Source organism: Crocodylus siamensis, chromosome 14 (assembly GCF_052110815.1).
Source record: "Crocodylus siamensis isolate JL-2025a chromosome 14, ASM5211081v1, whole genome shotgun sequence".
Lineage (NCBI taxonomy): Eukaryota > Metazoa > Chordata > Crocodylia > Crocodylidae > Crocodylus > Crocodylus siamensis.
Window position 1 is genome coordinate 8,144,590 of NC_143408.1, and position 27,627 is coordinate 8,172,216.

Here is a 27,627-nt window from a genome sequence, read left to right on the forward strand (position 1 = left end):
TGCCACAGAAGAGTAGCAAGGGGCACTTCGTGCTGCAGGTGCCATGAGAAGGGACAGAGCTTCAAGGATGGGCTTTTTCCAACAGTGCAAATAACCTACAGTCTGTTGCTTTTAGCGCCTGCTGCAGTGCAGGGTATCTGGGGGATGGGGCATGGATGGGTCCAGTAGAGCAGCTGCTCTGTGTTCACCAGTGGCTCATGCTAGGACCCATGGTGCATAGGGGAGTGAGGAGGGCCATGATGCAGCTGCCCCTTGTCACTGTCCCCAGAAGGAACGATAAGCTTCTGCTTTCCGCCCGGCTGCCATCTCGAACAGCTAAGCCCCCATGGTCTCCCACTGCAAAGGAGCAGTCTTGGTGATGGGAACATCTCCAGGAAAGCCTTGAGTCTGGCTGACTTGGCCCTGAAGGCAGGGTCGTTGCTGCCAGGTTTTCCGAACAGGCTGTTGGAGAACCAAGGGATCTGCAGGGGCCAAGCTGGGACAGGCCCCTGTGGCCCCTCTCTGCCTAGGATGCTGCTTTCAGCACAGGCTGGGGAGGCCTGCCCTGGGCATCCAGGAGTGACTAGCAGGCAGCTTGCAGCTAATACCCCTGGCAGCCGGAGCTTCCAGATCCCTATGTAGCAATAGCAGAAGAAGCCTTAATGCATCCGATGCTAAAATACCAGGTGAAAACACAACCCTCCTGTGTGCAGGCTGGCGGGGGGGGGGGGAGGTGCGGTGGGCTGCTTCTGCCCCTAGAGCAAAATTAGCATGGGGGTACTTAGAATGGGGGGGAGGAGGAAGGAGCTTTTAAAGCTTTCTCAGGGCCCTGTTTTTACTCCAGCTGCTGGTCCTAGCCTCTGGGCTCCCATCCACCATGGCTGATGGAAGCTTTTCCACCCATGGAGGCACTGGCTCTTCCCCAATGTCCCACGTGTGAAGCCACAGGAGAAGCACTGCAAAGAACCATGGTTCTTAGTTACGGATGCCAAAGCAGCCAGGGAACCTGTGTCTGGTCGAGCAACGAGGAACTGAATGTGCGGCGGCTCTCATTCTCTTCTGTGGCTGGGCTAGGGGAGGAGAGCCCTGCCATGCATACAGGAAACACTTGGAGGATGCTTCCTGGAAAGTTCTCAAGGCGCTGCAAACAAGCCCCTCCTGAGCAAGCCTGATCTTACTTCTTGCAGCCACCTGACTGCATCTTGCAGCCACCTGTGACTGACCTTGGGCTCATGCAGGAAATCAGTGGCATTGCTAGGACCAGAATCAAGACCATGGTCCTCTGTCCCAGCTGGATGAGTCTCTGCAGGATGCACAGCTGCTGAGTCCTCCCCAGAACATTTGCTTTAATTGGAAGAAACTTCCCCTACTCCCCACTCAGGGCACATGGCCCTTGTTCCTCACCACCCTGACTGCGGGGTGGTCTGCCCCCTTCTTACAGACACAAGAGCATCAGCTACAGACCACTGGCACAGCCCCAGCAGCCGGCTCCTGCAGCCTTCTGCCTGCTCTGTTGTGCCCCCTGCACTTCTGGTCTCTCCGGTCCCAGCATTTCTGTCTTCTGTGGTGGGCCCTATCACTGCTGGGCCCGCCACAGAGCTCCGCCAAGGCCATTTTACTCAGCACACGTCCCACGCTCAAACTTTCAGCTGGTCAGTGCCCTAGCAGCAGAAGGGGCTGGGCTGTAGTAGCTGCTACTGGCTGTAATGCATCAAAGGGATGACTGGGGAGTAATGTCCTACCTGTTTCCCTTCCTACAGTGCCCCGCACGCAGCAAGCAGGGGCATTCACAACTGCCTGGATTGGTGCCCCCCATAACTGCATGGCAGTCACAAAAACAAATGTCTTCCAGCATCCCAGCCCTACCACCAGCTCAACTCCCCAAGGGAGCTTGAAAGGTGGCTGCCCTGGAAGAGGAGGAAAAGAAAGAGCTTTAATCAAAAGAAACTTCACCTGAGACACCAAAGAAGAACCAGACTGGTGGTGAGATGGGGAATCATTGGGGTGAGCATAGGGACCCTGCCATGGTTGGAATGGGGTGCAAGGAGGGAGGGGACCCTGCTTTGGGGGCCGTACAGGGCCTGGCAGAGGGGAGTGGGTTGCACGTAGTCTCTGCCATGACGGAAAGGGGGGTGGGATTCCTGTGGGTCCTAGGAGCTGGGGGGGGATAAGGAGAGGGCCCACAGGGTATCGTAGGCTGCTCATGAGAAAGCAAGTGTCGTTGCCACTGAGAATCCGGCCAGGCTCTGACTGCAGGGAGGACCTACCTGTGCTGAGGTCTCCTAAACAAAGGAGCTAGAGCAGCTCGCACCGGTGCCCGCTTGTATCTCGCATCCAGGCATCACCAACTTTCTCTGGCCTGGGCCCTGCAAGACAGCTCACCCGTGGGCCGGTGCCAGGTTGTCCTGGCTGCTCCACTAATGGCTGTGGGGAGACTGACTTGGGCTGTAGGCCAGCAGTCGTGTCTACAGGTGGCACGTGTGCGTGTGTGTGAGAGAGAGAATCTGTGGGTAACAGTGCCCAGCCATGATCCCTAACACAGGCAGAGTTGGATAATGGGCTCCTCACTCTTTGAGGCTGGGGAAGCCTGAAGCCAACCTCAGCTCGGGGGTTGCTGGGCTTGAGCAACTTGCTCAGACGCATCCAGAATTAAAAACCTAGGGGTGTGGACAGACAAAACACCTAGACTGGGGCAAAGGGAAAAGCAAGGGCATGCACTTCCTGATGCAGCTCTTAGCAGGGGTGCCAGGGCTCTGCAAAGGTGCTGGCCCCTGGCTGGGGTTTAAAGCTAACTGCACCAACAGCACCTAGTACCTGCTTCAGGCTCCAGCTCTCATTGGAGAGGCCAAGGCCTGGGCTGTAGAAGATGCAGAAGTTGTCTTGCCCCAAGTGGCTCTGCAGCCAGGCTTTCCATGGTTTATGACCTCTCCGGGGCCCAAGCTGTGCCCATGCCCTGCAGATAGCAAACACTGTGGGTTTATAGAAGAACCTGCGCCGCTGGGAGAATGCCCCATGCCCACGGTGCTGCACGAGGGGCCCAGGCTGGAGCAATGCAGGCATAGACGTTCGCTGTTGGGCACTCCCTTGCTTGCCTCTCTCCAGCACAGAATTCACCCCAGGATTTTGGATGGTGGTGCAAAGTGCGATCAAACCCGTGGGAATATTTTCCCCACCCCTTGTGTTTGGTCCCCATGTGAAAACATGGCTATTGATGGCATTTCAGGCTGTGTCTACAGGGTGCCCGCCGTGCGAACACGCCTACATGATTTGTTAATGAGACACATGCGGCCGACAGCCCGCGGGCAATTAGAGATTCATTATTTTTGCATCAGAAACTGCCTTTGTGTGTTTCATGTCGCAGAATTTGTTCACATTAGGATAAAAAGAGGCGACATTTTAATCTCCTCGATTGCCATGTTGCACTAATCCTTCCACGCGCTGGATTAATGGAGCATGTGCCATTCTTGCAGCATTATCAGCACCCAACAGGAACCAGCGGGGACTGGCAGGGGCGTCCGGAGGGCTCACGGCTCTGCGGGGGCACATGGAGCCCGGCTGGTTTGGGGTTGGCGGCAGCTGGGTCTTTCCTGAGAAATGCCCCGCTCGAGGTGGGGGTGCAAGGCCAAGAGAGGCAGCTCCGCCCTGTCGCTGAGCCCCGCTTCACGCACTGGGCCTGCCTCCAACTGCGGAGCCAGGACTTACGAGCCCACGACGCGGCCTGCTGCAAGAAGGCCGAGGGCAAAGCGGGCTGCCCTGGCGCTGACGCGCTGGGACGTCACCCGGGGAGGTGGCGGACCCTCCGTCCTCGGCGGTTTCGCAGCCCCGGCGAGACGAAGCCTTGGCTGGGACGATGCTGTTGGGGCTGGCCCTGCGGTCTCCTCAGGGCTCTTCCCGCCGGCGGGAGAAGGCAGGCCCGGGGGCACCGGGCGGGGGTCGTCCCCGCGCGGCCGGAGCTGGCGGCCGGCGCGGCAGCCCCGTGCCCCCAGGCGGCGCTCACCCCCGGGGCAGCGCCGGGAGGGCGACGGCGGCCGGGCGGCACGCGGCCGCGCCACGAACAGCGCGCGCTCATTGGTCAGGGGCCGGGGGCAGGCCCCGCCCGCGCCATAAAAGCGCCGGCGCCCGGGGCCCGCGCGTGCCGCCCCGCCGCCCGCCATGGACCTGTACGCGCAGGTAGGGGCCCGAGCCCGCTGAAGGCTCGCTCCCGCGGCTGCCCCTGGGGCAGGTGACCCCTGCGCCGCGGTGTTGGGACCTGGGCTGAGCCCGTGAAGCGCGGATGTGGTGCTGGTGCCGTGGAGGCGTCTCTCGCAAAGCTCCCTCGGGGTGCGGGGGGCCTAAGCGTGCCTTGCTGCCCTCCGCTCCGACGGGGTTGGGGGCTGAACGGAGCCAAGTCTGGGCCCTGGCTTGCCCTCGGCAAGGCCAAAGCCGACCAGCGGCTCAAGCGTTAGGGCGGGAGGCCGCTGGCTGGCCTGGGCGCGAGACCCTGGTGGGTCGTGTGTATCGGGCTAGTGTGTGGTGCTCTCCCGGCAGCCTCCTCCGTTCTCCATCCCGCTGCTGGAGGGCAGGACCGGTCTTGATCCGACCTACCCGGGGAAGCGTCTTACCTATGCCCAGAGCCGCAACCTGGCCAGCTCCCCTCTTATTCTCAGCTGCTGAAAGCTTCCCCTTACTGACCGCCTCCCCTGCCCTCTGCAAAATGCACTGCAGGAGCCTTCGCAATGACTGGAAGGTGAAAAGGCAAGATAGCAATGGATCCAGGCACTTAATTCCAGTGGCCTGGATGGTAGGACCCTGGTGGCTTGCCCCCAATGTGGATTTGGGGTGGGGCCTCTGGACAAGCACTAGAATGGGTTACCTGGGAGGGGGGGACTCTCCATGCTTGGAGATCTTTTTGAAGGCCTGGCTTGACAGCCGTGCCTGGGATGATCCAGTTGGGGATGGTCCTGCCTCTGAGCAGGGGGTTAGACCCTGAAGTCCCTTCCAGCCCTCACTTTCTGTACTTCTATGACAAGGGCATTTAGCTGCTCCTGGGCTGAAGCTGCTCGGGCACAGATTCAAAGTCCAGCCCATTGTGCTGTGTTTCTACCCCCTTCCTCCCCACTCCACTACCCTTGCTTCAGGGTTGTCCTGTGACTAGCCCCAGCCAGAGAGCATGCGACCTTTGCTGTATTTGCTGCAAATGTGGCTAGGTTATATTGCAGCTTCATTAGTGCAGTGCTGTCTGATGGCCTCTGCTCCTCCTGTAAAGGCACCAGGGGAAGCTGGAGTCAGTTGTGCTCCACTTCTGGGTGTGGAGGCTCCTGGTCTGGAAACTGGTGCACGTGCTCTGAACTTGCATTTGCTTCTTTCCTGCTGAATTGTGCCCCCTTCTCCTTCTACTGCTTGCACAGACTCCTCTGTCTGCTCAGTGCTGGGCTATTCACTATCCTTTCAGTGCATTGTACCTTGTTTAAAAGCTCTGGAGTGCTTGGGACTAGATGGACCCTTATGTCTTGGAAAATGAGCAAGCTCATTTGGCCTGATTCCTCCATGCCCCATCCCCCTGGATCCTTTTGTATGCCAAGGCTAGTTACCTTGTAGCTCAGGTGCTGGAGGTAGGGGAGGCATTGGGATATACTTCCAGAGCACAGTGAGGCCTCTGGCAGGGGGAGGTTCCTGGCGTGTGTGTTAGATGAGCTGGCTGACTAGGTGTTGAGCCTCCAGACTACATCAAATGCTGTGCCCAGTAGTATCCTACCGTGGCAGCTGTTTTTCTCAGTAGTAGGTGATCAGGTGCGGGTGTTTGCAAGGAGCCCTCCCATGCTACTTGTCTGGATCCAGGCAGTTCCCTGGGACTTGGACTCAGTTCCTTGATTCATCAAGCTCTGGGATGAGGGCAAGTGTCTGTCCCCACCCTATGGCTGCAGATAACGGCACTTCCCCATGATGCTGGACCACTGTCCCAGCATCTCTGGAGGAGACCAGAACCTGCAGGCCAGGGCCCTCCTTGCCATTGGCTTCAGCTGCATGTGTAGGTAGCCAGCAGTCTTCAGGCCCTGGTGATTGTTGGGTGTGTCTGGAGAGTGGACTGAGACTAGATTTCTGTAGACTGTAAAACAAAGTGGAGTAGATGATGCCTCAAATTTATGCACTGAATTGGCAGGGGTAGCTTGTGAAGTCTGGCTTGGATGGCTCCAAGTCTGAATGCTAGTGAGGCCTTTATTGGCACCACATGTTCTGGTTAAGTTACACCCTTGGCCTTTCAGCAACCCTGTGCATTGTAACTGGGGCTTCCAGCTCTTTCTGATGGCATCCCCGGTTACAGATGGGCCGTGTCTGGTGGTGAGGGAGGGCGGGTTGGAGAACCAGACTTCCAGAGTCTTCCTGCCAGGTGCAGGGAGAACCGAACACCCTGAAGCTCAAACCTGCTCATCACTGCTACTGCTGGGCCTTGCATGTCATTGTCTGGTCAGGGAACAGCATCTTGTGCTTTGCTTGCAGGCCCTCGTGTGCTGGGTGCTGCTGCAGTGACAGGCACCTAAATTCAGGCCACTTTGAGCTGCTTAAACCAAAGTTGGGAGATATTAAGCCTTCCATAGACTCCTTGCTGAGTAGGCAGTCTTTAGCTCAACAGACATCTGGAGTGCAGCCTGGCACTGCTTCAGGCTGTCTTTTATGCCCCCCCCCCCCCAATTGTCCACTTTGATAGCTGGCTCTCCCTTCTCACTGCTGCGGTGGCTCTGGCTGTGACTGAGGCTGCCTTCTCCCAAATCCAAGTTCAGATGCCTGCCTGCCTTCCCCAGTCAAAACCACCACCTCATTGTATTGCAGTGATCGAACAAAAGCCAAGCTGTTGTACTAGAGATGCACATCTGGGTAAACGCAAAGATCTGAATGGTTAGAACGAAAGCTTTGGCCTCAGGAGGCATGAAACGAGGGGGATGTTATGCATTATAGCATTAAGTACAGCCTAGGGTTGCCCACTGAACAGTGAGGAGGAAACCGGTTACTGAGCAGCTGTTCCACAAGTGCAGCCTATTCTGTGCACCAGGCAAGAGACAGCTGAAGGAGTAAGCGGCATGCCATTGGGGTCAGAAGTGCAAAATGATGCATGTCTGGGCAGCTGGAAGTCTGTAAGAGGGGCTAACCAGAACCTTTCTTCCAAGCAGTACTTGGAGGGGAAGCCTATGGGACTTAAAGGACATACAGAGCAGCTCAAGACAGGCTGCAGAGCCTCTGTTGTGCCCTACACGGCACGTGACGGCATGGGAAGGATTCTGACTGCTGTGCGCAAGGACTAGTGCATTTCCCCACTTGTTTGCTGGGCTTGGTGACCTTTTAACTAAAGCAGTACCCCAGGTGTGCTGCAGGGCTGTTTTAATCCCATTCTCGTAGTTCAGCTGCAGGCTTCCTGGTTTGTATTTCTCTAGTTACACGGGCAGTACAGCATGGTTGGAGGGGGCTCTGGGGCAGGTTGTGAGCAAGTGGCTCCAGCCCCTACCCTCCATGCTGGGGGGAGAGAAGTTGGGAATCCTACCAATGTCTTCTAACAGGACTGTGCAGAGTGGGTTCCCCACCCCCAAGCACATTGGGTGTGGGGCAGGGGAAAGAGTTTTTAAACTTGCACTAGAACAAGGGCAACCTGAGAAGCACAAGCAAATGCAGCAATTTTAAACATTTGTTGCGTTTACAATCCTGACCCAGTTACTGAAAGCTATGTCCACCCTGTCCAGTGTAAACTGTTCTTGCTATATTAAGCCTTGCATGGGTTGGCTATTTTGTGTTGCAGTTAGCCTGCCTGGAAACAGGGTCTAGGACTGGTTGCACAGAAGTGATGTTGTCAGAGTGGCTGGAGAAGAGAAACACTGTTTGATGCCCATCTAGTAGGGAGGATGGCCTTCTTTGGCATGGGAATCTGTTTCCATGCACACTGAAAAGGGACTTGGTACGAGACCCAAGCCATGATTCCCAAGACAACATGCACTGATAGGAAGATCTTTGGGGTAGGACAGGGTCTTTCTTGAAACCTGGATCCTGGCAGCTGAGTAGTAATGAAGTGAGCTCAAAGAATTTGGGTATCTCTCAAACACTGACGTAAGTGGAAGCAGTGCCCCCTTGTTAACTTAATGGGCGCTCATGGATGCTGGGAGGTCAGAGGAGCCCTGCAAGCTCACTGCATGCCAGGATACAAGGGTGCAAACACCCAAGTTGGGGCAAGTCCCCTGACCATCAGTAATGTTATTGCACTACTTGCACCCTGCTCTGAGGACAGAACTGGTGACTTCCCCCATCAGTGCTCCTGTTGTGTTCACCACCATATCAGTGTGACTCGGACACTCAAAGTGCTCTTCCCGGTCCCCTGGGAGACCAGGGGCTGCAGTCTCCAGCTTGCAACGGAGGGCATTGAGGCACAGATTAAGGTCAGAAGTGCCCAAAGTGAGATGCCTTGGCAGCAGGTGGCACTTAATCAGAGCTGGGCTCTAAACGCAGGCCTCATTGCAGCTGTACGTACTCAGAGTTTCTGCAGATCCAGCCCCAGTGCCTCTGCTTGGGCCTCCTGAATGTGGGGCATGCACCATTTGCACTGGCCTGAAAAATCTGGGTGGAGCAAGTGGCCCAGCATCCCCTGGGAACCCTGGCCTAGGGGTAGGGGTAGAGTCCCATTTTCCACGGGACTGCCTTAACCATGAAACAACAGTCTGCTTGTCCTGCAGCCCCCTCATTCCCTGGCAGTGGGTGAAATAGGGGCCTGGCACTAGACACCCCTGCTTCACCCCAGAGCAGGCCCTTGTTTAGTGGCTCCCTCCAGGATCTGTCTGCATCCGTGTGTGTGGTCACATTTTTAGGGACTGTCAGCCCAGAATATCGTCAAGGTGACGGCTCTGGGAAGGGGGTGAAACACCTGCAGCAGCAGCACTGGTCCCAGAGGCTGGGGCAGCTGGACTGTGAGATCAGGGTCCCAAGGAATGGTGAAACCAGTGCCAGAGGCTGAGGAAGGAGCCAGCTCTGCATGAGCACCATCCCCTGAATGGCACCAGTGAAAGCCAAACTTTGGAGAGTGGTGCCTCTTACCTACTTTCAGGAAAGTGGCACCTCCCTCTCCACCCCCAGACCCAACCTGCCAAGCTGAGCCCTTACTGAGTTTTACCTTGCAGGTGTTCTTTGTGTGCATGGCTGGGGAGGGGAGGGGATGTGTGCTGCAGCAGAGAATGGAGACTGGATGTGGGGAGTGGGCTGCAGTGAGCTGAGCCCCTTTCTTCTGTCTCAGCCATCCCAATGTGTCCCTTAGCACTCTATGCAGCTTGCCTCCTGTTTCACTCTGGCTTCTTTTACTTGGTTCCTCCCCGATTTCCCTGGGTTCAGCTTTTGCCCCCTTTGCCCATCAGGCCTCCTACCATTTGCACAAAGGATCAGCAGGAGGGATGGGCTCTGCTTCTCATTACTGCTCCAGGCCCCAGCAAGCAGTTGCATGTTCTCAGCAGAGCTTCTCCTATCTATAGTGCTGGGCTTGGTTCCTGGGATGAATTGTGCTGTCTGGGTTGCCTGGGAAGGGAGCCTGCCTGGTATGGAGGGGGGGACTTTGGAGATCTTGCTTCACATTTCCCCCAGGTCTCAAATGAGTGTGTGCAGACAGCATTTAAAGGCTTATTACTTGGCTGTTTCCACACTCAGCCTCCCCAGGCTAGGCAGCTGGTGCATCCCTCCCATACAGGCCATCCTCTTTCAGCTTCAGGCCTTTGCCAGTGAAATGGCTGTAAGAATATTCTTATGCGGCAAAATGCACAGCTGCCTCCTTCAGCTTCCTCTGCAAACACCAGTCGGCTGCTTGTGCTGGACCATCCCATGCACTGCTGCTTCCTCAAGCTAAAAAATATATTTTTCCTTTTGAAAAGTTGAGCTGAAACTTTTTTAAATCTGAGCTACAGGCAGCTGTGGGGAGCAGGGCTATCTGGGCAGCCTCAAGCCAAGCCCAGACAGATCTGGCATGTGGTGGGCTGTCCCCATCTCCCACTATAGTCACCCAGCACTTCCCGTTGCTGTACACTTCCAGCTGTTGGCAGGCTGGCTAAATGGTTTGCACTGAGGCTTGCCTGTGTCAGGAGTTTACCTCAGACTGAACTTGGAATACTTCAGCTATTCCTGGGAATGAGACTGGAAAAAAATTTCCTCATCTGGGTGTTTAGGGTCACTTTAACTTCCATGCGAGTCCCAGCCTGCCCCGGCTTTGGGACCCCTTGTTGCCCAGGCTGCAAGGGTCGGATACCTCTGCTTGTTCAGACTTGCCAAGCGGCTGCACTGAGCCTGCTCCAGCTTGGGGGCTCGGCAGGACTTCCTTGCACTTAATCTCTCCTGTTTGCCAAGAGCACTAATGTGGTTCCATGTGCCAAAAGTAAATGCAGGGAGACTTGCTCCTGGGCTCTGTACCCGCTGCTTTATGGGGGAGATGGTACTGCCTGCCTGAGATGCAGAAGGGGCTGTAGGACCTAGTGGGTGAGAAGAGATGGGGAGTGGGGTGGGGCTGGGCAGAAGGCTTTTCTGCTTGACGATGCTCCTTCCCATGAACCCAGCAGGAGTTTGAAGCCTTTTGGGAAATTGCTGTGAAACCTATGTGTGTCCCATCCATCCCAGTGCCCAATGTTAAGGACTTACTCCTGTTACGAGTTATTTCTTTAATTTAAGGCACTGAGGTCAGGTTGCAGGGTTTAAACAAAGTTCTGGCACTTCCTAGCTTTTGAATTCTTGACTTTGGGTTTGAAATGGTCTAACAGCCTCTAGGGTATAAATTACACGGGCCATGTAAAAGTTTGGGTTATTTTTTACTTGTCTTTTTTTCCATTAAATGATGTGTTAACATACCTTCCACCCTGCAGACCTGACTTGCAGCAAGTGCTTCCGAGTTTTGTGGACTTTGCAAAATGGGATTTGTGGCTTATTGCTAGCAACAGGCTGGTGGCAGCCCTGCAGAGTGGGAGCTAGGTGGGAGTGTGATATTACCAGCCCCTTTCGTAAATCTGAAGTAGTTCCACAGTCCATAACATGGAAATGGGGCATAGCCCTCTCCCAGATTGTGTACCTGAAAGCCTGTCTGTATATAGTAGGAGAGTATCTGTCTTGACTTGCAGTTAAGGTTCCCTTGACTGTTCTTAAAGGCTGGTATCTCCTGGCTTTTAGGCAGACCAAAGTGCCTTGGTAGGAGTTGCTTATAGCAAGTGACCCAGCTTCTGATTTAAATGTCCCCTTCTCTAGTTTCGGTGCCCATGGTAGAGGGCAAGTGGGCTGCAGAGCAGGGGGCACTTCTGAATTCCTGAGTCCCACCGCTGGCTCTTTTGGACGCTTACCAGTAACCTTCGTGCAAAATGAAAACTGCCTCTAGTCTGGACTTGTCATCAGACAGCTCGGGTGGCAAGCCATGCTTTCTATGGCCAGGTCTACAAGGCACAGCAAATGAGACTTTTTGGCCTCCATCCCCTCTTGTGAAGGGAGGGCCCAAGCTGCTGCTGGCAACAGTGCTGCGCCTGCCCTTCCAGAGCTGTGCTGCGGGAGGGGGCACTGCACCAGGGTGCAGCTCATGGCATGGGGTGCTACATGAGCTGGCAAAAGTGGTAGGCTTCCTTCCAGCTCCTTTGCTTGCCCTGTCCTCAGCTGAGCTTGGACCTGGAAAGCAGCCCCAGACTGCAGTACAATGTAAAGCATGCAGTGGGTTGGTAACCAAATTATACGGAGCTTCTCGGCAGTTCAAGGCTGTGTTATTTGATCTGTATGTCTGCTTTGTAGAACTGCAAACTAATGTGGGCTACGTAGCAGCAACCTGGAAGAGACTGACAGCATTGAGCTTGTGTCTGTCACCGAGTTGTGGGCTGCTGACTGGAGAACTGAAGGCTTTGGACCCTGTGAAGTAGCTTAAGATATAAAGCTTCGAAGTGAAACTCTCTAGGAACGGAGGGGAATGGAGGTGTTCAGGTATGGGAAGAACTGATCTTCAGCCAAGTTAGGGTTATGTAGTAAGAGCATGACCCTGGGTTTTCTTCCTAGCTGTACCAACCATCAGGCTTAGCATTGATGTCAATGAGACAATTGCTGCATGGGGGAAACTGAGGCATGGAGGAACTGTAGTCATTTGAGCATGTCTCGGGCCTGGGGCCTGGACTGCTGTAAGTGGAAGACTTTTTAAATGGAGTCCTGGGCCTGTACTTCTGCAATGGGGCAGTAAAGTCTCCTGACTTTTTACATCATTACCATTACGCTAGACCTTGGTATCTCTTAAGATCCTGTTGCTTAAATCCAGAAAGGTGGTACTGATCAGATACCAGCAGGGGCCATAGCAGACACTGGCATGAAACTTTCCTCCCCATAGCATCTCTCTGACAGCTGCTAATGATTGTAACTATAGGGCGCACCTAGCTAAGCATCGGCTGCCATTGCTATGGGGTGGAAATCTATCTATAGCTCATCACCTCCATGGGAGCACTAGATGCCAACCCCAGTGCCTTGCTCTGGCCAGCCCCAATAACTGAGGATGACTCCACAGGAGACTGTGGGAGGTAGCAAGTGCTCAACTACAGCAGTGCAAACCCTGACATGGACCCTAAGGACAGTGCTTGGCTTTGAGCTTGCCTTGTGCATGTTTTCCTCCTGCTCACCTGGGTCCCCTGAGCAGCAGCCCAGCTTATTCATCCCTCCCTGCTTGGAGCAGTCTCACTGCATTGGTCCATTACCTGCCCAGGAGGGGAGACCTGCTTCTCAGCAGGGTGAGCTCTTCCCTGCACAAGGAGGAGTCCATCCTACCCCAGCTCAGAGGTGTGACCCAAAATTTGGAGGTAACTCCACATCTAGGGTGGGGTTCATAGATGTTAGGGCTGGAAGGGACATCAAAAATCATCAAATCCAGCCCTGCCTCAGGGGCAGGAAACTGGTTAGGGTCAAAGGACCCCAGCAAGGTAAGCATCCAAGTGTTTCTTAAGTTCAGAGTAGGTGCCTGCACCACCTCTGGAGGGAGTCTATTCCAGGTCTTGAGGGCTCAGACAAAAAAAAAAAAAAAGTTTTTCTTATGTCCAGCTTAAAATGGTCTTGTAGGGTTAAAAAGAGCTGCTGCCTTAGCTGGCTGTGAACAACCAGCATGCCCTGCACCCCTGCTCTTCAGCAGAGCTAACTCTGACTTAACTGGGTCTGAAGCTTGCAGTTGCTTTCTGGACTGTGCATAGGTTTTTTGCCACTTAAAATATCCAAGCAGAAGGGTTTGGACTGCATTGGGAGTGTGCATACATGGGTGAAGAAGTATCCAGTCATGCATTGATAAAAGCACGTCAGGCTCACGCCTTATGGCAGATGGAAGTATTGGACTGGGTAGCATCTGAAACATGCGGTGTGTAGGAGGGAAAACACCTTTTTATAGTCCCTTATAATCCTACATTTGCTGAAGGAGGGGCTTTAGCCCATTTAAAAACTGCTGATTGCTGCTGAATAATAACATAGCTGTGCTGCTACTGGTGGCTTATTAGGAGTGGCTGCTATTCCAGCTGGATCCCTGCCTGCAAATACTCCATCATGGGTGGAGCACCTTCCAGCAGTGCAGCATGGACCAGTTGCTGTGAGGCTCTGATCCTCCTGGGCTGGTGGGGGATTGGACTTCATTTAGGCAGATGTAAAAGCTACATGAGCTCAGGAAGCCTGGTGGGTAGGGGAGTCTACCAGGAGTGGCTTCTGCAATGACTTGGCTCAAGCAACCCTGTACTGGGGCTAAACTGCTCTTCTAGGTGTGCCGATTAGATTGATGGGGTGTTTTAGAACAGTTTTCAAATACCTGAAGGGCAATTACAAATGATGGAGAGAGGCTTCCCTTTGTGGCTGTAGGGGACAGGACTAGGAGCAATGGCTTCAAACTGCAGCAGGGGAAGCTCTAGTTTGGAGACTCGGAGGGTGGCCAAGCATGGGACCGGGCTGCCTAGAGAAGTTGTGGCATTTTCATCCTTGGAAACTTAAGAGCAGGTTGGATGCATACTTGGCTGGGATGGTCCTGCCTTGAGCAGGGGGCTGGACTCTGACCTTGTGAAATCCCTTTCCAGCCTGCTTTCCAATGATCTTGTATTTCTGCTGCAGTCCTGCCCACCTCCCTGGGCATCCATGCCTGCATGCCCCTCACTCAGCGGTCTTGGTAGGAATGAAATGCATTTGGGGGGGGAAATCTGAAGTCTTCAGCCGAGAAGTGGGGAACCAGCAATTCTGTGAGACAGAGCAAGTGCAGGCATATCTAAGTCCTAGGTCTGAGCTTCACCCGTGGTGAGAAGCTACTATCATGCACAGGGGTCTGCCTTAATGCCCTGTGCAGAAGAGCTGAACTGAGGCCTACCAAACTCTTGCGGGAATTTGTCCAGTGAACTGATCGAGCATCTTGTCAGCTAGTGGATTTTAACCAGACTGGTTTTGGGAGGTGAGAGGGAGACTAGCCTCAGATCCCATCCTAGTCCTGTGGCAGCTGCCAGTGTTCGAGGGGGGATGGCAACAAGGAACAAAGGGAAGGTGCCTTGTGAAGGGCCCAGGGCATAGGGGAGATGGGGAGTGTTGACTAGAGCCTACTACTTGAGCAGACAAGAGCACGTGGTCTAGGAGAATGAGGCTCTGGAGGAGCCTGTTTTCATAGTGATGGTGGCACTGGTGATGGGGGACCAAATGAATTGAGAATGGCAGGAGCTAGATTGGGGGCAGGCAACTACTTTGCCTGAAGGGCTGCTTAATGAGTTTGGGTGAGCTGTCAAGGACCACAAGGGTAGCCCTGCCCCTTGACCGGTGCTCTTCTTGGGACTAGAACACGTTTTAACTTTATTTTAAGATGCATTTTTTGTTATAAGTGATTGCATAATAGCTCAAAATGAAGTCTGACTCCTGTGTATTGTGGGAGTATGGGTGGGCTGGTGGGGATGGGGATTTGTGGGGAGCCCACATGTGGCTGCTTTGCAATGCCACTGCTGCCCCGCTGGACAGCCCAAAGGTGGGGGTAACGCTGGTGGACATGCAGAGCAGCCTGGCACAGGCTCCGAGTGGCTGCTGCAAGAAGAGCCCAACAGCAGTGATGGGGAGGAGCTGCTTTTCCCCTGTGCTGAGCAACAGCTTTTGCCCAGCTGCTGCTGCTGCTCAGCATAGTTGAGTCCCGAGTGGGTTGGGGCTGTGTGCTCGGGTCCCCACTGATACTGCAGGGCTGGGGCCAGCAGTGGTGGCAGCCAGAAGGAGCCACCATTGCCTGGTCTGTCTAGAAAGGCAGTCCAGCTGTGGAGCCACCTCGGCCCTGCTGCTTGCCCAGGGGGTGGCGGGATGTGCCTGAGTCGGGCAGGACCGAGAGACCCACTGCAGCCTGGACGAAGAGGTGCTGGGGGCTGGATCTGGCCCACAGGCTGTATTTTGCCAACCCTGAGCACGACTGTCTCCCCAAGGCATTGAAGGAGGGAAGCACAGTGAACATCCCAAGCAGCCAAGGCTTGATGCTTCTTGGGGAACATCACAGACTCTGATATGCTGTGCCACAGACTGGTGGGGGGACCCCTGCATCAAAGCCAGCAGCAGACCATGGCTGTATGAACTTGTCTAAACCCTGCCCTTTCAATGCTTTGTTCCTGTGCCCTGCAGGATGCTTTAGGACTGGCATGTCTATGCTGGGTTCCCCATGCATGGCTCGGCCTCAGAGTCCTACATCCCACTCCTATTCCTGGCCAGCTTAAGGCCTGTGCTGCCCCAGGCTCAATTCCCTGTCTGAGGAGCATCCATAGCTGGAGGGAGGAGCAGGTGAGGCAGCTAAGAGGCGGAAGGGGCGGGGGAGTCATCTGGAAGTCTGACTTTTTTGCTGGAGGTTTCTAGTCCTGGCACATGTTTGTAGAGGCAGGACTGCTCCCCACAGGCTTCCCTGGGCCCCTTGCTGGCAGGCGAGCAGGCAGCCCATGCTACAGTGCAGTAGGTTGGGCACTGGGTTAGACCCTGTATGAATTGTGCACAGACAGGCCTCCAGGAGGAACAGAGTGGTCTTGAGCCAGCCAGGAGCCCATGCCAGGTCGCCTGCCATGGCTCCTGCACATGCAGGTGCAGCAGGAGGTCCAGGGCCTGTGGTGTAGTGGGCTCAGAACAAGAGGGGCTGCCCAGGCCGTGGGGCTGGTGAGCTGCCTCTGCCTCTGCCTGCTGCTGTGTTCTGATACCCCCATGCTCGGGGGTGCCTTGGGGCTGTCCCAAGTGGTTTGGTTTCAAGAAATGCCCCCTGCAAGGAGCAGAGGAACTGACTAACACCCCCTAGGAAGGTTTGCCAGGCCACCTGTACCATGGCTGACAGGGGGCCTTGTGTGACTGCAGCTTTACCAGAAGCAGCAGCTGTCTCACTTGGAGCAAGACTCTGTCCATGCGGAGTCTCTGGGGTCTGCGTGCAGCCCTTCTGCCTAGCCCTTGATGCTCCCCAGCATAGGAAAGCTGTTCTAGGTGGGCAGGCCACAGGCAGGGCCCATCTCTGAGCAGGTGCAAAAGGTGCAGCTACTCGTCCTTCACCCCTCTGGTCCATGCTGTAGTGGCTGCTTGCAGCTGGTGGGGTCACAGCTGCTGCAGCTTAGTCCTGCCAGGGCATGGCTGCATGTACAGAGGGTGTCTTCTGGCTGGGGACCTGTTTCACTGAGCTCTGTATTGGCTGTGGTTTCTTCTGAGTAACACAGCATCCACAGTGTGGAGTAGAGGCCATGGGGGCTGGTGATTTTTTTTTTTTTTTTTTTTTTTTTTTTTTTTATTCAGCTGTTCATACAGCTCATCAATGAGCGGAGCCAGTGGAACGGGCTGAATAACCCATGTTTTAGTGGGTTACCCACACCAGGACTCAAGTTTCTGCTAACTAACTACCCTGCCCTTTATGCACTGCGCTCTAGGCCTTGCAGCACTTGGACTGCTAATAGTGGCATTCAGAAGAGCAGCACTAAATCCTGAATAATCTCTCCAATGCAGTCCATGCTTCCTGACTGCCCCCTGCATCTTTCGTGCCCTTTAGTAGCTGCATCCAGGTCCCAGGGCAGCTGTGCCAGGGAAGGGTCCTGGGTATCTTCTGTGTTGTCTGACACTGCTGTGTCCCGTCCCCTGTCTTCTGCAGGGGGCCCGGGTGTGGATCCCTGACTGTGTGGAGGTCTGGAAACCTGCAGAAGTAACTAGGGGTTACAAGGAAGGAGACGGTGTCCTCTACCTCAGACTGGAAGATGGGCAGGTGAGGCAAGCAGCCTGCAGGTGCTTCAAGCTATTCTGCCTTCATGCAATAACAGTGCTATAGGGCAGCCTACTGGTGTGGGGGTGAGAGTGTGTGTTCTGTATATGCACACGCATGCATATGGTAAGGGGCTGCTTCAAGGCCCAGACCCCAATGTCCAGCCAGTCCAATGGAGACGAGCTGGTTTTGAGAGATCTCTAGTTTCATATGTGCCAGAGCATGGAGCAGTAGCTCTTCACCTGGTGGTCACTGGTCAGCCCTTCCTCTTGGGCTGGGATAACAGCTGAGCAGCCAAGATGGGTGTGTGGAGTTCAGCCAGCTGCTATGCTGGGAGAGGGGAGGGGGGGTATAGGTTAGGTGTTGCTGCTGTAGCAGCTTTTAAGCAGGATGCAAGGGGCCTAGTTTGGTGCACAGCTGGGCTGCTCGTGTCTCCAGTGCACCCCATGCAAGGCAGCCACCAAGCCCTCTGCCAGATAAGCCCAGCCTTGCTGCAAGTCTGTCTGCTTCCTGGCTTCATTGCTTCACACCCCCAGGGCTGTATTGAGCTCTAACACTGGTTTCCAAAGTGTAACCCAGTGGTGGGATGACATGGGCTTTAAGGGTAGTACTGACTTTGGCATTGCTTATGCTTTGCATGGGTTGCTTTTTTTTTTTTTCTTTCCCTCCCCTCCCCTCCCCTCCCCTCCCCCAACCTGGGTGCCCTGAGCAACAACCCAGCCTGTTCATCCCTGCCTGCCCTGAGCTGTCTTGCTACAATGGTCCATTGCCTGCCCCAGAAGGGACCTGCAGGGTGAACTTTTCCCAGCACAAGGAGGAGTCCATCTTTTTCCCCCAGCTCAGAGCAGTGCCCCAGAATGGGGATAACTCCACATGAAGTGGGGAAGAGCTGCTGCCTCCATTTAGCTGCAAGTAACCAGCCTACCCTGCACTCCTGTGCTTCAGTCCTGCCCTGCAGGAACCCTCCAGTGTGTGGCTGGAGCCAGGCTGTGATGCTTTCCAGGCTGGGCTGCTCAGTCTGTGACTAATGGCACAAGAATGGCCCAGACCGCATCCTGGCCCAGGCCCTGCCAGCAGCACCACAGCTATTCCCAATCTTTCTGCTGGCTGGGAAGCCAGCCCAGCAGCCTGAGCCACTGGGCCCTTGGAGCGGGCGCATTGCCCACACCAAGCCCCGAGTGTGACCTGGAGTCTCCTTTCTGGGACAGGAGGTGGCCTATCCCCTTGACCCATGCTGCCCCCAGCTGCCTCACCTGCGCAACCCCGACTACCTATCGGGGGAGAACAACCTGGTGGCACTCAGCTACCTGCATGAGCCAGCTGTGCTGCACACCCTCCGGATGCGCTTCCTGGAATCCAGCACCATCTACACCTATTGTGGTGAGTGGCCTGGCTGCTGCTAGATGCAGGCTGTTCCCTTCCCACTGTGATGCCCCCAGGCTTAGTGACTACAGCCTGCCTGCCTCAGGGGGTGGGAGCAGGACACTGGGGACCTGGGTTCCCTGTGATCTTCATCCAGAACAACTGCAGTTCCTGTTCCCTGCAGACTACCCTCCCCTGCCATGCACCTCCTCCTGGGAGTTTGGTGTGAAACCCAGAGGCCACAACGATGGCTAGGTACCAAGGTACCACTTAAACAGCTCACACCATTCACTCCAAAGTGGGCAGCTCCCTCTGCCCCCATGAGCATGGCCTGAGTTGCTTGGGAGGGTTTCTGGCTTACCATCAGTCTTTGTTCCTGCAGGCATTGTTCTTGTTGCTGTTAACCCTTACAAGCAGCTGCCTATTTATGAGGAGGCGGTCATCCATGCCTACAGCGGTCAGAACATGGGTGAGATGGATCCCCATATCTTTGCTGTGGCAGAAGAAGCCTACAGGCAGATGTCTAGGTGAGTAGATCTTCCCTCCCCCATGAGCTAGGTAGCCACTAGCATTTCCTCCAGACCAGAAGCCCTGCGTATTGACGCTGGTGGGATATCTTTGTGTTCAAGGTCCTCTGGAGTTTTTTCGGGACTTGTATGTGCTGGACCACCACAGGTAGCAGAGAGGCTCGATCAGGGGTGGGCAATTATTTTGGCTGGAAGGTTGCTTTGATGAGGTTTTTTGGTGAGCTGTTGAGGGCTGCAAGGGTAGCCCAGCCCCTTGCCAGGCGTCCCACTTGCTGGTTGCCATCTTGGAACCCCCGTAATAATAATTCAGTCATGTGGACAATAAACGCATTCATATTTCTGCCTTTCCAAAAGCAAAGGTTAAGATTGCACATCTACTAACTTGTATACTATGTTCATTTTAATTTTTTTATTGTGATAAAAAAATAGATCAAATACAGACAACGGTCAAGTAAAACAGGTGGAACCTCATTTGACTCTTCTTGCCCTCTATTCTTTAATCTCCTAATGCAAATACGAATAGGAAGTGTAGGGCAGGCTGCAAGTCCTTGCCCTTCAGGCAGAAGTAGCTGATGTTTCCCAGCACTGGATGCTAAGACCAAGCTGGTGGCACTTTGGCTGCCTTGGGCACAGAGCTGGTATCCTTGGGGAGAAACTGGCACTAGGATGCTAGTGGGAGTTGTAGATCTGCCTCTGAAAATGTCAGCCTGGGTGCTGCAGAAAGAGTCTAGATAAATGGATCGGCTGCGGAAAGACTCAGTGGCTCTAAGCAGTACTTCTGGGATGTGCCCGGGGTTCAGGAGGAAATAACTGGCTGGAAATTACTTCCAGAATGTGATGCCAGGAGCCCTGTCCTGTACTTGAGCCAGTCTCTAGGAGGGGCTTGTGCTTGGCTTAATTCTGGAGTACAAGACATTGGGCAGCTGCAAAATTCAGATGTAAACCTGCTTCACACATGTGCGTGTACATTCACCTCCACAAGAAAGGGACAAGCAGTGCAACTTGGGATGTTGCTTAGGCCTTCCAGCAAGCTCCTGCTGGCTCTGGCTCCAAGTGTGTGCTGGCTGTCGGGTTGCATTTGGCTTCACTGGAGCTGGTCCTTGGCCTTGGGCACTGCCTGACTTTCATAGTTGTTAGTAGTTGTTGTTGTTGGGGGCTGGAAAGGAACCTTGCAGATCACTGTGTCTGGCCCCCCTGCACTTGGGCAGGAAAGACTGCTGGGATCAGGTGACCCCAGCAAGATGGGTGTCAAGATGCTTTTTGAAGATCGATTTTTGTATGGCCAATTTCTGAAACAAGGGTGAGAGCCTTGGACCTGCTAAAATCGGTGCTGAGGGCACCCATCTATCTGCGTTTGCAGTACACACGGGGCTCTGGGAGTGTTTGCTCTCTGGCAAAGTGAGGGGTGGCAGGGTAAACCAAAGAGATGCTTGTAGCCCTGCCCACTGAGGACTTGGTGTCGGCCCCAGCTCCCTGGAGCTGATGCCAAACCACCTGCTGGTAAAGGTCTTCAGCAAGGCACAATTAGGCTTGGTTGCACTGCCCCTGGCAGTTCAGCTCCTGAAACTGCAGGGAGAGGCCCAATGCAGTTGCACCTAACAGCTGCCTGGGCTGCTCTGGGGAAAGGTAGATGTCTAACAGCTACCCTGCACACACTGAGTCTCCCCTCCCCAGCATCGGATCAGAGGCATGTACCCTGGTGGGGCTGGCACATGCTGTTGTCTCAGGCTGGGCTGAAATCTGCCTTCCCCAGTCTCTCCCCTCTGCTAGTGTGGAGGCAGTTTGGGCTGGGGGGAGGCTGTCTCCCCAAGACAGAGCAGCAGCCTAATTTAAAGATGTCTCATTGTCGGCAGCATTTCCCAGGTAGGGGACAGGGATCAGGGCTGAGGCCAGGTTCCTTCATGGGCCTGCTGAGTAGAGAGTGCTGATGACCAACCTGTTTGTCTGCATCCAGTGAGGCAAAAACATGCATGGGGTTGCCTAAAAAGAGTCTTCCCAGAGGGCAGCACCCTCAATCTTGTTCCTGCTTTCCCCAGTGTGCCAAACCACAAAGCAGTCTGGCAAGGCGTTTGGAAGGGGCTGGGGGCTTATGGTGGGGAGGAAGGCAGGCGAGTTTGTTCACACTGTGACTGCCTGCCTTGCATGGATCTAGCATTGACCCTCATGGGGGAACCAGGAGCCTGTTGCCCCTCATGGTACTGCAGTGCTTGCAAGCTGCTTTAGCCCCTCTAGTACAAAGCAGGGTTGTGTGGCCTAGTTCTGGCTCTACCCTAGGTCTTTACCTGTGCCCTGCTCCACACTGCCCTTTGCTCTAACCCTAACCTGAAAAGGGAGGGCCTAATTAGTCCCATGGGACTAGTCTCCTGGCACATGTGCCCAGGCCCTGTTCACTGGAGCTGTCTAGGGAACTCCAGGATCAGGGGCAGCATCTCGGATCAGAGTCTCGGAGCAGGGCTCGTGCCGTCCAGTGACGGCAAGATCTGCTCCAAGTCCTTCTTGCCTCACCTCTGCTTTTTGCAGGGAGGACAAAAACCAGTCGCTGATCATAAGCGGTGAATCCGGTGCAGGGAAGACAGCCACCGCCAAGTACGCCATGAGATACTTCGCCATAGTCGGTGGATCCTTGAGCAACTCCAGCGTGGAGGAGAAGGTGCTGGCCTCGAGCCCCATCATGGAGGTAGGACTTTTCCTTCAAGGAGCCTGGAAGGAGGAAGGTCCCATGAATTGCTGCCCGGGGAGGGAAGTGCAGGAGCTCTGGGGCTGCACCCCATGAGCTGACCATTGGGGAGAAGCTGGAGTCTTGTTGTCCTCCAGCAAGGTGCTGCTGGAAAGGAGGGCTGGGGGCAGGAGTGCTCTTCTCTAAACAAGAGCCAGGCTGCAGGCAGGCTACTTTGCCCCCTCGCTGTGATCTTCCCTGGCTGTGTCCCTTTGACCAGTGTCTTGCAGAGGTCACTGGAGTGACTGTGCCTCTGCAGCTCTGAAGGACAGTGCCACAAGCTCACAGGGTGCAGGGTCCCTGGGTCTGACCTGGCCTGAGACTCTCCTCCTTGTTGCCAATTTAAACGTAGTGTTCAGCTGTCCTTAGCATGGCCCCTTCTCATGGGATGGGGGAGTTCATCTCCGCACAGTCTGGGCACGAGCTCTCTTCCCGGCAGCAAGGCAGCTGTGCCTGGCCTTACTGCTTCCTGTCCCCTGCCGGGCCATGGCTCAGTTCTGCTGATAGTGCAGTTTCCCCGAACTCGTGCCCTGCTGCTGCCGGTCTGTCAGCGCTCGGTGCGGGGAGGGAGGAAATGCCAGTCCAGTGATGCAGCACTGTGCTCCCCTCCTCCCCTGGTGCTGTGCAGCTAAGGATTATTTATTTTCTTCTTCAAGAGAAGCTGGAGGCACCAGTCTGGCTTGGTCCCCTCCCCTCGTGCTCTCTGCTCTGTGGGAGCTGTGGTATTAAGATCCGAGGCCTGGTTCCAAGGAGCAGGGCAGTAGGCTGAAGAGTAATTAATAAATCCTCCAATCCAGCCCCTGTCTCCCAGCATTGCATGTGGCTGGCTGGAAGGGGCTGCCCCCACAGGCGGCTGAGGCCTTGAATCCCAGGGGGAAGCAGAAATCCAGCAGCAGCACAGCTAGACTTCTTGCCAGGGAGGCAAGTGTGGCCCGAAGGGGCTCAATTCTCCGCTAAGGGTATTGGGTGTCCTGTGTGACCTGCAGAAATGAGCAGGTCTCTGTGGGAGGAGTGGAATAAGAGCAAATGGAGAACTCCAGGCAGTCGGTGCCCTTGAAGAGCTGAGCAAACCTGCCAGTCTTGGCCAATGGGGCAACTTGCTTCTAATGTCTCCAAGTGCCATCTGCTGCCCCTCCGGTGGTGGGTGGTGATCTTAGCCATGGAGAAATAGGGTGGGAAGGGACTGCTGGAGTCACCTAGCTCCTCCCCATTTGAGGTAGGATCATGCCTGTCCAAACCATCTTAGACAGATCTATTGTCTAACCTCTTGGGGAAAACTACCCTGGCGCAGCACCCTAACCTGCCACAGGTAAAGCAGGGGGACCATGGCAGTTAATGTCCTCCTTTAAAGGTTGTTTGTGCGCTCAACAGATCCCAGGCAGTACCACTACCCCTTCTTACAGAGGAAGGCAAAATCCCCCCCAGTCTGTCAAACTGACCACAGAGTAAAATTGCTTCCTGGCCCCAAACATGGCAGTTTGGCCTGACCTTGAGCAGAAGGGAAAGACCCTCTATCCAGGAACCTGGAGGCTTAAGTCCCAGCTGGAGCACTAGCGCAGCCCTGTCATGGATCCCCAGCCTTGGCTGCAGCCAATACTGAATGCCTCTGGGGGATAAAAAGTAAAGCAAATTGCTGATGCTGGTCACTTACAGCTTGTGCCTCTGCCTGAGTCTTTGCTCTCCCTATCTGGCTTCCTGTGGGGGGGGTGGGGGAAGAGGGTGCTGCACTGATCTCTCCTACCATGCAGCCTTGGAGGCCACATGGGGTGTCTGGCAAGAGGGATCAGTCCCACTGTAGAAAGTTCCCTAGGCTGTCTGTGGTCTGCATCTGTGCAACCAGCTCTTCCCACAGTGAACCTGGCTATGATGGAGCTGCAGTGCACAAGCTGCCCCTCTCTGGGGCATCCCTCTCTCTGTACCAGGAACTCATTGCTGATGCTGTGACTGGGCAGGCCAGTGTTGGCAGTGCAACCTGGTGGTAGGGGCCCTGGATTGGGTTTAGGACCTGGAGGCCTGCTGCTGGCCTGCTAGATGACCCCCGACCAAGTCACTGCTCTCCACCCCTGTGTCTGCCTCCCCACCTGGGAAGCAGGCATGTTGATGCTGACTTGAGACTGCGGGTAGGAACTGGGTACTTTTGTTTCTGACCAGGCTTTTGGAAACGCCAAGACCGCCAGGAATGACAACAGCAGCCGCTTTGGGAAGTATGTGGAAATCTGCTTCAACCACGAGTACCGCATCCTCGGGGCCACCATGAAAACCTACCTCCTAGAGAAATCCCGCGTCACCTTCCAGGTTGGTCTGCAGGCGTGGGGCAGGGGTGTGCAATGGAGGCTACATGACAAGTGGCTGGGAGGTGTCTGTAGCCTGCTGTGACTACAAGTCCATCCCCCACCCACCCAGAGCACTTTGCTGTCCCCTGTTGCAAATGAGGCCAAGGCTTGGGGCAGAGATGGGGTGAGGCAGCAGGACTAAGGTTTCTGACTGCGCCTCATGGCTTTATCTGGCTCTTCCAGACAACCACTGTTTCTCCTCTTTCCCTTTGGAAGACGGTGTCTTCTGTCTGCTGCTCTAACTCTTCTTTGACTGAGAAGAGAAAGCAGTTCAAGGAGATGGAGGCTAAAAATGAAAGGGCCCTGTGTCGGCACTGATTTGACAGGATGAAAGGGAAAGCAGCTTGGAAAGGGAGCCTGAAGTCGCCCAGTTTGGACACTTTGCGCTGTACATAGCCACACTCTGGCTTTGACCAGCTAGTCCCAGTGACTCCTTGTAAAGCAACTCGCACCGATCTCACAAGCCTGTGAGAAACTACAGTACTGTGGGGAGGGGGCAGGGGTTGAGGCCCCACAGTCCAGCCGTGGCCAGGCTCGGTTTCTTGCTACTACTTGGAGCCTTCCCTCTTTCTCAGCCTTGGAGGAAGGGCATTCAGGAGACTCTGCTGTTCCCTCAAACCAGGGGCCTTTATCTCTCTGGGAGAGACTCAAACTCAGGACTCTCACCCAAAGCAGGCAGCCCCTGACAGACCCTGGCCCTAAGCATGGGGCAGAATGGTGCCCATCCCTCTGGCAGGATTAGCAGTGCCTGATGTGGCCAGCACCTTCCAGTAGCTGTTGGGAGCATCAGGGGGGTGAGAGGGGACCAGAGCAATGAACAAATGTTCGTCTTTTTGCTGCTCCACACAGGCAAAAGTGGAGAGGAACTACCACATCTTCTACCAGCTGTGTGCCTCGGCTTCCCTGCCTGAGCTCCAGGGCTTGGGTCTTGGTAAGTGCCTGGTGCCCTGTCAGTGCCAGCCTGGCAAGCCTTCCCTATGCTGCTGCTTCTGGGACTCCCTGGCTCCATGTAAAATGGATGGTTCCTGTCTCCTTCCCCAGCTGCATTAGTCCCTTGGGAACCTCTGCTGTCCTTGCATTGTTGGCTGTCTTGGCTAGCGGGAGTCCGAGCTAGACTTTGCAGAGGACAGTCTCAGCTGTGGGCTGTGTAGCTTGGATGGGAGGTGGGACTCCAGCACAGAGCAGGTGCTTGGTGCTAGTCGGTGAGCTTCTATTTTCTTGACCTGCAACAGGAGAGCGAGGGCTGGGCCCGTCCCACTAATACCAGGCAAGTGCTGTCACTGCTGAGCTGACACTAGGCTGCTTGGGGTAGGTGCTCTTGACTTGTGGTGCTGTGCAAAAATCAGTGCTGCTTTAACATGCAGCTTCAGCTGCCAGCATCATCAGGGCCTGGCTCCCAGTTAGGTGAGGAAAGGGTTGAGGCAAACACTGCTGCTGGCTCACCTGTCTTAAGGGGGCTGAGGGGTTGGACTTGCTCATGCTCACTAATGGCAGAGGAAAGCTGTGGAGAGCTGGTGTCTGAACTGCCTGTGTGTGGCCCTGCAGGGGGGCTGGAGTCCTTCTACTACACCAACCAGGGGCAGTGCATGCGCATCGGTGGCACAGACGATGCTGCTGACCTGGACAGGACGCGAAACGCCTTCTCCCTGCTGGGTACGTCTCCACTCATTTGGTATACTCTCATGCTGGGTGGTCCCTGGCCTTGTCCTTACTTCGTTGGTAGTACCCTGCTTGGTACCCACTTGCTGCATGGAGGTGATGCATGTGCTTCATAGCTGTCCAGTCTGCTTTGACTTGGGTGGGGGGGGGCTCCATCCTCCTGCCCATTGAGCTTCAGACTTTCCAAGGTTAAATGAGGTGGTGGTAGGTCGCTATAACTCCAGGCTACCAGCTCCACTTGCCTGCTTTCAGCCCTGTAGCGCTGCAGCAAAGCAAGAGCCTGTGGAACTGAAGTTAAGGACCTAGCACAGACCTGGACCCCCAGTTGTACCTGGGTGAGGGAGTGCTTGTACCTAATTTGGGTTCAGTCACTCGGCCAAAGTCTCATAACAGGCTTGTCTGGAAACTTTGGCTAACTGCCTGCCAGGGCTGTGGCCACCTGTCAGTGCTTTGCTAACAGCACCCAGAAGCTGGCTAGCTCATGTCCAGCCTCCAATATCAACCTTGAAATGGGCACTTGGGGTTGAGCAGAAGGCAGCCCACTGTAACAGTGCAGTGAGCAAGGTGTGAAAATGAGCCCATATCATTCCTGCACAGAGCAGCTGGGCTTAGATTGGGTTTGGTATCTCTATTATCAAAGCCAATGAGACTCAACCAATGGCTAGAGCTGTTAGCCTGGTGTAAATAGCTGCCTGCATTACCTGGGGTGGGTCTTATTTGTCTTATGCTGGGCCTGCAGACTGGACTGAAGTCCATAAACTGTCAGATCCTACGCACCCAGCTCATTAGGGTTCCTACCTTCAGGCACCCAAGTGTGATGGACTTTGACCTCTTTGTACAACTCCTCCTGGTACATCCCAGGCTATGCCCTAGAAGGGCTGCATGGCAGTGACCTGAGGCTTGGAGATGCTTTCCTGCCTGCTAGGGGTGTGACTGCAGCAATGAAATGTATGCTTGGTAGTTATGGAGCTTGCAGGGGTCTGCAGTTGCGGTAGAGAACACGTTTGACCCCAGCCTTACACAGTAAAACACCCTGTCTGTGCTTCTCAGGGGTCTCTGAAGCTGACCAGCTGGAGCTGTTCAGCATCCTGGCTGCAATCCTGCACCTGGGCAACATGAGGCTGAAAAAGAAGTCCCGGCATGGTGAGAGCTGCTTCATTGAGGTGAGCAGGAGCCTCCCCCATTCTGGACTGTTTGCACTTGTGGGGGTCAGGGGACACCTATTTTTACCCCTGGATGGGGGAGGTGGCATCATTGTGGACTGCCATTTGGTACTCTGTATACAGAGTTGGTTGCAGCAACTGCTGGGTGGGGGGCTCTTTGAAGGAAAGGTGGGGGCTGTGCACTTCCTTTGACTAGGGTGGCTGTCTGGTGATACAGCTCGGGTCCACCAGATTCCCTGATGCTCTCCTAGTGCTAGCTGGGAGAAGAGGATATGCACTGAATGGGCCCTCGTGCCCCAGACCTCCTCCAACCTGCAGTGAAACCCACTTATGCAGAGGGTGATGCAAGACCTCCCTGTCTCCCTATAGCCAGAGGACAAAGCCCTGGAGCTGTTCTGCATGCTGTTGGGGCTGGAGACATCGCAGGTGTCACGCTGGCTATGCTACCACAAGCTTGTCACAGCTAGTGAGACCTTTGTGAAGCCCATGTCCTGGCAGCAGGTGCTGGACTCCCGTGATGCCCTTGCCAAACACATCTATGGGCAGCTCTTCCAGTGGGTTGTGAGTCGCATCAACAGGTCTCTGCGGGCATCTGAGAAGCCTCGTGCCTCCATCGGCATCCTGGACATCTATGGGTAGGGATGAGGCTGGCGGGGCAGGCTACCTCCTGAGGCTCTAGCTCCTGTGTGAAGTGGGGTGC

At 55.0% G+C, this 27,627-nt stretch overlaps 1 protein-coding gene across 1 annotated transcript in view; it reads left to right on the forward strand.

Annotated features, from left to right (window-relative positions):
* The first annotated feature begins 14,893 nt into the window (after positions 1–14,893).
* Positions 14,894–27,627, forward strand: part of LOC149853311 (unconventional myosin-Vb-like) — a 42,732-nt gene continuing 29,998 nt past the window's right edge. The window contains exons 1-10 of the mRNA XM_090027922.1: positions 14,894–14,947; positions 17,060–17,170; positions 18,376–18,547; positions 18,912–19,056; positions 21,577–21,733; positions 23,924–24,067; positions 24,955–25,036; positions 25,651–25,758; positions 26,815–26,927; positions 27,297–27,562. Of these exons, the coding sequence (XP_089884048.1) occupies positions 14,894–14,947; positions 17,060–17,170; positions 18,376–18,547; positions 18,912–19,056; positions 21,577–21,733; positions 23,924–24,067; positions 24,955–25,036; positions 25,651–25,758; positions 26,815–26,927; positions 27,297–27,562 (1,352 nt within the window). The remainder of the gene's footprint in view (positions 14,948–17,059; positions 17,171–18,375; positions 18,548–18,911; positions 19,057–21,576; positions 21,734–23,923; positions 24,068–24,954; positions 25,037–25,650; positions 25,759–26,814; positions 26,928–27,296; positions 27,563–27,627) is intronic.